At 36.0% G+C, this 10349-nt stretch overlaps 1 protein-coding gene across 1 annotated transcript; it reads right to left on the bottom strand.

Moving 5' to 3' along the window:
- Positions 1-559: 559 nt before the first annotated feature.
- Positions 560-9428, bottom strand: LOC137635002 (transcription initiation protein SPT3 homolog). Its single transcript, XM_068367607.1, has 7 exons — positions 9303-9428; positions 7813-7922; positions 6710-6818; positions 6097-6323; positions 5310-5438; positions 3574-3738; positions 560-1645 (listed from the first exon to the last, which is right to left on the bottom strand). The coding sequence occupies exons 1-7, from the start codon at positions 9316-9318 to the stop codon at positions 1475-1477; spliced, it is 927 nt and encodes a 308-aa protein (XP_068223708.1). The 5' UTR covers positions 9319-9428; the 3' UTR covers positions 560-1474.
- Positions 9429-10349: the final 921 nt, after the last annotated feature.

Raw genomic sequence — 10349 nt, 5'->3', positions numbered from 1 at the left:
ATGATACTTGCTATCTAAAATATTAGTATATTACAGTCCTGTAAATTAAATGTTACCTTTTTGGAAAAGAGAAGAATTTATAACATAAAACTAACCTTACATAAAAACAAAGCAGCTTCCTCAAATACTTATTATGATGTACAATACGTGTCATAATATTAACAGCAAAAAGCCATTTAGTAAGAGAGAAATAACTGAAAGAAAATAGTTTGCAAAAGGAACACCTATAAAAGTTTTAATTAAATCTTCCTGTTTTAACCAACACAATTAAGACTTAACCCTTTTACCCGCAAAGGACGTACTGGTACGTTTCACAAAACTCATCCCTTTACACCCATGGACGTACCGGTACGTCCTTGCAAAAAACTGCTATTTAAATTTTTTTTTTGCATATTTTTGATAATTTTTTGAGAAACTTCAGGCATTTTCCAAGAGAATGAGACCAACCTGACTTCTCTATGACAAAAATTAAGGCAGTTAGAGCAATTTGAAAAAAAATAACCCCTGGGGGTTAAGGGTTGGAAATTTCCAAATACCATGGGGGTAACAGGGTCAACTTCAAATACCGGTAATCTGACTCCTCATACTAACCTCCACGTATTAAAAAATCTCCGAGGATCTATATGGTAATGATGGGAATACAGGTATCAAATAGCTGACAATTTCTATTTACTGTGTTAAATCTATCTTCACTGCATAAGTCTGCATAAAAATATAGAAACCAAGCCACATATGAAACCACAAACAGTTTTAAGCTTAACTAGGAACCCTCACAGTAGAAAAAAAAAAAAATACAAAGAATATTATATAGTCAAATGTAGACCTAAATCTATGCAATCACGTTACAGTACTTGAATTTATTCTGATAAGCACTTCATCAACAAAGGGATTAACCGGTGATGAAATGTGGGACAGAGGTAGATGGAGAACGCTGTCCAGAAACATCGACCCCACATAAAAGTGGGAAAAGATGCAGACAAAGAAGAAGAAGAAGAAGCACTTCATCAACAACCTTGAGCTTATAATATGTGTATATCCTACTAAGATTTCATACCATTTAATACAGATGACATGATTAACATTCATTACTTCAGAGAAAAATAATTTAGCTCACACTACAAAAATGTCCATGATCACAAACTAATCTAAGAACTACCCATCCATAACTACCGGTAACTTGACTCATATTTTTCTAAAACATCATTACATTCAAAAGGAAAAGTGAGAAAATTTACCAATTCCATAAGTACCTAAAACAGAAATACGCAAATATTAACTTCATGAATACACTGGAATGTTCTTTTTATTCTATTCTTGAGGATACTGTATTTCTCTTTTACCGATGGCAAATTTCTTACTTTGAATGCAATTTCTTTCTCCCAATGGAGAGATTTAAGTGGTAAATAATACATAAATCTCAGACAATTCTTCAAAAACAAAAGTAAATAAATATAACTTCTCATACAATATTAATCTAAGCTGCTAAGAGTCTAGTATTTATGGGTGAGCAAGATTTTGAAAATGGAGCAAGAGGAGAATTATTTGCCCAATATCGTCGAACAGCTTCTCTAACTTGAGCAGGAGTTATTGGGTCCATACCAATATTGTGGTCTTCATTGGAACCCATTTCTTGCATTGATCCACTCTGAAATCAAAATGACAGATTGTAATACAGTACTGTACCTAGATCATTCCTAAAGTTTTACTTTCGTTTTATTGTTTCACCATACCCCCTTATCCTCACTTTCTTCTAAATTGGGACTACAGTAAATCAATTTCCAGCTACGACATTTGGTTCGTTGATATGACGAACTACGTTACTTGCAAATGCAAAGAGAAACTATAATCAATTTCTTTTAGCGATGCAGATTTGCACCGACTCGCAGCGGTGCCCTTTTAGCTCGGATAAGTTTTCTGATCGCTGATTGGTTGGACGAGATAATTCTAACCAATCAGCGATCAGTAAAATTTTCCGAGCTAAAAGGGCACCCCTGCGAGTCGGTGCAGATCTGCATCGCTAAAAGAAATGGACTATAATGCCCTGGAGTAGTGTGTCACGCGTTACTTTAGCATTGATTTGCCATCTTTGTTTACAAATTCGGGATTTTGGTACTGAATTATCCACTTTCTATAGCAGTGTGAAGGCCAACCATAGGAATAAAAGTAAAGAATTGTTATATGTATCACTCATTGTCTACTAGTATTGTATAAGTGTAGATAAACCATTCCGACATGGTGTAAGAATGGTTCCCTGTCATAGCCCGTAGACCTCCCGCATCATAATGTTAACAACCGTTCACAAAAAATTACAGTATAGTAATTGTTTAACTTAAGAAAGTAACAAAGCCAACAACACTTTAGTCAGATAAGGTTACACACTTAACCTGTACAGTAATGAACAGCTTCGAGATATAAAGTACTTCAGTATCTATAATACTGTTTTCTGTTTATGCTCTGTATACTACTACAGGTACTATTTTCATAATGAATGTATGTATACAGTAGTACATGTATTGTGCTGTATTCATTAATTTTATATAAATATTTTTTGCCATTTTTCATTTAAACTGTTCACCGTAGAGACTGACATACAGTTATGTAAAACGGCATATCACCAATTTAATAAGCGAGTACAGCCAGAACTGACGTACGCAATGTTGAACCTACGTAAAAGGGGTTACTACTGAGTCTCTGAATAGTAATAATAGTGACGAATGCATCACCTTTAGCCTCGGCAACAGAGAAAATGGGGAGGGAGGAATCAATTTCATGTATCCTTTCATAATTTGATATCATGAGTGAGCAAATTATCTTTAGACATTAGTGATTATTTAACAATAACAACTCAGAATAGGGTTTGTTATAAAGAATAAAACTTTACTACTTTATCAACTTGGTAATACAGTATAATCCCTATGATGTTTAAGGCTTTGCAGTCTCACAACAAAATGAGGGAATACTTTAACATATTCTATAGTTTTACACATATCAAAACGTATTTCTATGCAAACTAAATTCCTTTTTATACTGTATCGGTATTTTCCACTCTGCAGAGGAAATACGATATCTCGAATCTGACTTTGAAAATATACAGTATGCTACTTCTCGAATCTTATTTTTAACATAAACTTTTCATCTGAGATCTGCATCAAAACTCTTGACATTTTAGTGGTTTGTAATTAAACATTGTAAAAGTACTCATCGTCAACTGCAAAACATTATTATAGTCCATTTCTTTTAGCGGTGCATATTTGCACCGACTCGCAGCGGTGCCCTTTTAGCTCGGAAAAGTTTCGTGATCGCTGATTGGTTGGAATTATCTCGTCCAACCAATCAGCGATCCAGAAACTTTCCCGAGCTAAAAGGGCACCGCTGCAAGTCGGTGCAAATATGCATCGCTAAAAGAAATGGACTATAGTTCATTAGTTGAAATATTCCACAAGCAAATACTTTACTCGCAAATCAACACTACCATCCTATGGCAACTTTCTTCAAAATAATATCCAGTAATTAAAATGTCTACTCTTGAAAAATGTGCAATAAAACATCGCTGTAAATTTGATGTGAACAAACCTGATGTATGAAGACGCATGGATAGTCAGGGTTCAATGCAGTTGGCGTTCTAAAACGGGACAAATCAGATGTGTGACCTGTGGCATCTCGTCTCACAAGCAAGGCTAGATCCACTATTTGTGCTACCGTTTCATAAGCCAAGCGGTTCAGCATTTCTAAGACAAGCTGAAATAAATATAAAAAATTAATCTCGGGCAATGAATACGTATCTTGAAACCATTCTAAAAATAATTTGTTCCGACACAGATACAAACCTTACGGTATTAATAGGATGGGAGGATTACTTTCCCCCCATCTTATAAATAGCTCCAGGTTTGTACAGTATGTTAGGAAAAATACAAATTATTTCCAAATTTCTTATATTTAACCTATTACTTCACTCTTTATGTGACAAATTAACTCAAAGTCTGCTACCTCTGGCCAAGCATACAGGGAACTTGGTAAGGTAATATGATTACAATTTCAATGAGCACTTTAAAGAATCTAGTGAATGAATATGAGATTTTACTATATAATACTGTATTTACTCTTTAATCAAAACCTACAATTTATATTTACTTAATCCATAGGTCAGAAGCTCCTCAGACACCCGCCAACAGAAAAAGAAGAATACTTTACCTGCCAGGTATCCCTGTGGGTGGGGCCTTTAATGGCGGTAGCAGTAGTTTACACATTCACTGTTACAAAGTCTTACTACAAGAAGAGAGGTGGATGAGAGGTGGACACATTATCATGTAAACTGATGACTTAGTATTGAAAAAACTAAATTAATTTTCATAAAACAATTTTTTCATCACACCATATCAGTCTACATTTGCCCAAGTGGCTATTTAGGTGGGAAGGACCTTGTTTAAAGGTTTAAAAGTCACTCATGAATGGCAGAGGCAAGGAACAGTGACATTGCCCTATCGTGCAGAACAATGCCCTAGAGACTGACCATTTATGAGTATGATCAGCGCTCAAGCCCCCTCTCCACCTAAGCTAAGACCAAGGAGGGTAAGGCAATAGACCTAAAGGTTCCCCCAAAGCCCCCATCCTCAGCTCACAAGGATGGTGAGGTTGCAGCGACCAAAGAAACTAATGAGTTTGAGCAGGACTCGAACCCCAGTCTGGCGATCACTGGTCAGGGATGTTACTACATTGGCCACCACAACCCGTATGAAATATGAGTGAGAGAAGATATGAATTCAGATCTTTGTACTATCAATGGGTCAGAAGTAAAAGAGCTCTACACAAAAAGTATAAAAAAGTGTAAACAGGGGCAAACACCAGTTAGGGTTGTGGTGGCCGATGTAGTCACGTCCCAGACTGGTGAAAGCCAGACTGGCGTTCGAGTCCCGCTCAGACTCATTAGCTTTTTTGGTGGCTGTAACCTCACCATCCTTGTGGGCTAAGGATGGGGGTTTGGGGGAGCCTATAGGTCTATCTTGAGTCATCAGCAGCCGTTACCTAGCCCTCCTTGGTCCTAGTTTGGGTGGAGAGGGGGCATGAGCGCAGATCATATGTATATATGGTCAGTCCCTAGGGCATCTTCCTGCTTGATAGAACAATGTCACTGTCCCTTGCCTTTGCCATTTATGAGCAGCCTTTAAACCTTTAAGTGCTGTACTTAGTCAAAGAGGTAATGAGATATATGATTAAGAGGAAGGGTGAGCCATATATAAACCTCAGGTGAATTAAACTTAATTATAGTATCTTATATATTTAATCCTCATATTGTCCAAACGTATACTTGCCTGCGTCAACTTAACGTCCCCGCTTTCATCCCGAAGCAACCATTCCCTGAACTTGTTCACTCTTAAGCGAGGACAAAATGAAGCTTTCCTTGCTTCGCAGTATTCTTTATATTTCTGACAACTCATACCCTGCAAATAAAAGCAAAATTGTATCAAGATAGTCTTAATTTTAATACTGGCTAGAGGATTCCTTAAGGCTCAAGACAAAAAGTTAAACTATGCAAATTGTGATGATTCTAGCTAAAAGACATTGATAAAACAAAAATATAAAAAATATAAAAACTTCAAAAGCATAATCCTCAGGAGAACATTGAATGATAGTATAGTTTGAGGAAAACATAAAGATATAGTTTTGTCTCGGAAGTAACAAAACACTTCTCAAGATTTAATTTGCATGTGAAGTAGGGAACAAGCATTTGAGGTGTAAAAGCTACTTTTATAGCAACCCCCATCAGATATACATATGACTCAAGCTGCTTAGACTCAAAATTAGCCCCCCTCTCTATACGATGAGAGGAAAAGAAGCATGAATAACAATTTTATTATCATTACAAGCTAGGCTATAACCCTGGTTGGAAAAGCAAGATGCTATGAGCCCAAGGGCTCCATCAGGGAAAATATAGCCCAGTGAGTAAAGGAAATAAGGAAATAAACAAACAATATGAGAAGAATATACAGTATAATCAAAATGAAAAATTTAAATTCAAGTCCATAATCTTATTTCAGCTTGTGACAAAAAATTGCTCAAAATATCTCATGACAGGCATACATACAAAATATCATTTACCTGAGTCATACCATCAAGACGTGATGCTCGTTCAGCTCTGATTGGATCGTAAAAGGAAGATGTATACAATGGTTCGTACTGTCCAGTCTGATCAATGCTTTGTAAGAAACTTATACATAGCTTTTTCCTTGATACTTCAGTACCAGGTTCAGGCCCTAGTTCTTGTATGTCATTTGTCCCACTACCAGAAGTAGAAGCCCTTGCTCTCTGGTAGACATCACGAACACCTAAAATTATCAATAATGTATAAACATTAAATTGACTACTACAAACTATACAATAAAAGGGATTTTGACATGGTAAAAATCTATTATTGGGTGAGATAGCCATGTCGTCCTGATTGAAGTACCTCTAGGCGGCTTTCTACTTGGGATATTTTCTACTTGTGATATACCAGAGAATTTTACCTGTAGAGGTATCACAGGGTTACTATCCCTAGAGAAAATATCCCGACAGATATCGTGCATGTGTTCACTATGTTTATCCAAGTAATCATAATGATGTCAAACTTCATATTCCAGTGCTTTTAATCAGTTTTGACTGGAAGAATCACACTGACAATTTTTCTGATAGTGGAAACAACCAAATGTTTTTACAGTAACATTGATCTTACCCATATAATGTACCAGTCGCTGAAGCTTCAGCGGATCCTTGCGCATTATGAAGAGGATATCTTCAGGACCAACCAACCTGGAACCTCTCTGTTCGGCAATCTCTGTGGCCTGTAAATATTCTATGCTATATTACTTGTTAACAATTACAATACATGCATCTAAAAAAATACCTAAAAATGTCAATTTATAGCTGTTTGGTTTCTAGGTAATAAAAATAATTCAAAGCAATGTACTGTATGTTTCATAAACTCAAACTTTTATTTTTATTCATATTTAATGGATGTGGTAACGACCCTGACTGGTGAACGCCGGACTGGTGTTCGAGTTATGCTCAAACTCGTTAGTTTCTTTGGTCGCTGAAAACTCGCCATCCCATTACCTGGGCCTCCTTGGTCCTAGCTTGGGTGGAGAAGGGGTTTGGGTGCTGATCATATGTGTATATGGTCAGTCTCTATAGGGCAATGCTCGATAGGGCAATGTCACTGTCCCTTGCCTCTGCCATTCATGAGTGGCCTTTAAGCTTTTAAACAAAGGAATCTGCTGTCTGTATGGCTCATTCTATGTTCTCTAGCAGCTGTACATAAGCCAACCTCTTAAAGCAATATTTCCGTAAAGTTACAATATGTGAAATACATTATACTGTTTTATTGTTTTATGAACTGTGCTTTACCCAATTTACTTTTTCTGTGCATTAAATATGCATCCACTACAAAGTAAGAAGACATTACTGTTTTATTGTTTTGTGAACTGTGCTTTACCCAATTTTCTTTTTCCTTGCATTAGTTACAGTACAAAGTAAGAATACATTCTCATTAGAAAGTACAGTTACAAAAATGTTGCAGAGCATTATAAAGTTTAATTTACCTGTTTCAGAAGTCTTAAGAAACCATTTTTAAACCTTTCTAAATCTCCATACTTGAAGATTTTATTGAAAATTGAGAAATTTTGTATCATAAATCAATCAAAACTTATCCATGCAGAGCTAAATTCATTACAGTTTGAATTTTCAAATATTGTCCATTAACTGCAATAAAATATTCTACTGTACATAAAGTAGTAAGATTACAACTAAAGAAATATAGAAAAAAAAAATCCATTTTACCTGATGAAGAAAAAGCGTCATTTGTTGGTGAACAACAGATTCTATAACGGCCGCAGTTTCAGGTAAGGGCTTGCGGCAGTCGCCAAACCCATGCATCATTAGCTGTATATCTGTAACAAAAATATATATGTATATATTGTCAATACAAAATTAACTATGGTTGTGATATGTCATTCCATGCACCTGCAAAATCATACTCTGATGTTCTATTTCATTATTCATAAATTGTTGCTAATTATAACTTTACCCGTACACTGTTCAGATATACTTGAATGTTCAATGATAAAGAAGACCTCTTCCTTGGTCAATTTAATCTGAGGGTGTGTATGGGGGTTCTACACCCTCCCATTATAATAACACATATTCTAGGTTGGGTTCAGAGGAATGCGAGGTTTCAATGTACATAAGTGTCATCTCTAGGGTAAAGGTTTTCCCAAATTTTAATTCTATTGACGTTAAAAACCTTGGGGGTGTATGGATAACTCCCTTATTTTCAACCTTATTGCGAAGAATACAGGGTTTAATTATAGTTATGGATGGGAAAAACTTTCCTACAGATTTTTTCTTTAAAAAAATACATGTTTTCTTGAAAAATTACACTTATTTTCACCGCAAATAAATACATTATTTTCTAAAATGTATAATAAATCCATGGAAAATCGCACAAATTATCTATATCTTTGAAATGTTGTCTAGTCCCTAACTATAATTTTACCGAATACAGCAGCGTAGGAGGTAAGTAGGCAAGTACACGGACTGTAGATAAGGGTAGGTGGAGAAGTTTAGGTTATGGATGGTGTTCTATGCACACAAAGAGGTCCTGTCCGTCATTATACAAAGGCTCAGGTATGGGGAAGATCGAAATGGAACTTGGGAAAATTTAGAACAGTAGGTACAAGAATTTTATTATCTCAGTTATTATTACCCAGCGATTCATGGTTATGGGAGATAAACGATTGAATATTAATGATTTATTCCAATATGCCGGTGAAAATCGTTTTGAGAAAATTGTCGAAATTTAAAATGAAACTGCGCATGTGGTACGGATGGTTGAGGGAGGAAGGTCAAGAGGAAGATAAAGAGGGGCCTTTGTATATCAGCGTCCAGTTCCTCCCGTGTGGATTACAATTGGACATCAACTAACCTAAAATTTCCCCCCCTAACCTAACCTATAAGCCGTGTCCTTAGCTACTTACCTAACCGGGGGGGGGGGGGGGTAAAGCCCCTGCGACCCCCTTACACTGCCGTATTCTAAGTTAGTCATAATCCAACATACAGGTGGCCGCTATCGTACATACACCTCGACAAAAATTTGAATGACGCAATAAAAAATCATGACTTAGATGAGAGGTTTAGTAAATATGTAAATATTTTAGATAGGAGTTGGAGAGGACGGAGCAAGGCAACCAACCCCTTAGTTTATTGATAACTAGAAGGGATAAAGACGATTTTAGATATACGGATAGATATTTAGATAGATGCTTACTTACCAGTAACAAACGACATTGTAGGCCAGGTACTGCAAATTGTATTATATGTGCAAATTACGTAAAAACTAATTAACAATATTCCCGGTTCTTCGTTGCTCTCTCCACAACAATGTGAATTGTGGGCACACTACTAGAAGGAGCGTTGTAGATGTAATCTACGTAAAAAAATATTTGTTGTTGTTGTTGTTGTTGTTATTATTATTATTATTATTATTATTATTATTATTATTATTATTATTATTATTATTATTATTATTATTATTACAACTACTTGTTATGCTACAACCCTAGCTGGAAAAGCAGCATGTTTAAGCCCAGGGTCTCCAACAAGGAAAATAGTCCACTTAGGAAAAGAAACAAGGAAAAATAAAATGTTTTAAGAACATTACAATTTTAAAATTTGCATTTCCTATGTAAGCTATAAAAACTTTAACAAAACAATAAGAAGAGGGATACAGATAGAATAGTGTGGCTAAGTGTACCCTCCACGAAGAAAACTCTAACCTAAGACAGTGGAAGACCATGGTACAGAGGCTATGACATTACCCAAAACGAGAACAATGGTTTGTTTTTGGAGTATCCTCCTAGAAGAGCTGCTTACCATAGCCAAAGAGTCTCCTCTTCCTCTACCCTTACCAAGAGGAAAGTAACCACTGAACAATCTCAGTGCAGTAGTAAACCTCTTCAGAGAGGAATAATTGTTCGATTATTTGTGCTGTCAAGCGTATAAGGAAAGAGTAGAATGTGTAAAGAATAGTCAAGACTATTCTGTGTAGGTATCGGCAAAGGTGAGAGAAGGATCCAATGTAGTACTATCTATCTGGCAAGTCAAAGGCCCCAATAACTCTCTAGCGGTAGTTTCTTAACGGGTAGCTGATGCCTTGGCCAACCTACTACCTACTGATGAATTAAGAAAATTTAGAAGCAATGGGATAGAATTAGGGAATTTGGAATCACCAACTAAAGATGTTACCCGATATATTAAATAGGTCCTTGTTAGAAATAAAAGTACCATTACGCTTCTTCTAGTAGTGTGCCCACAATGAT

This window comes from Palaemon carinicauda, chromosome 45, assembly GCF_036898095.1.
Source record: "Palaemon carinicauda isolate YSFRI2023 chromosome 45, ASM3689809v2, whole genome shotgun sequence".
In the NCBI taxonomy this organism is placed as follows: Eukaryota; Metazoa; Arthropoda; class Malacostraca; order Decapoda; family Palaemonidae; genus Palaemon; species Palaemon carinicauda.
Note: the sequence above shows the minus strand (reverse complement) of the source record. Positions and strands in the feature narration are given on the sequence as shown.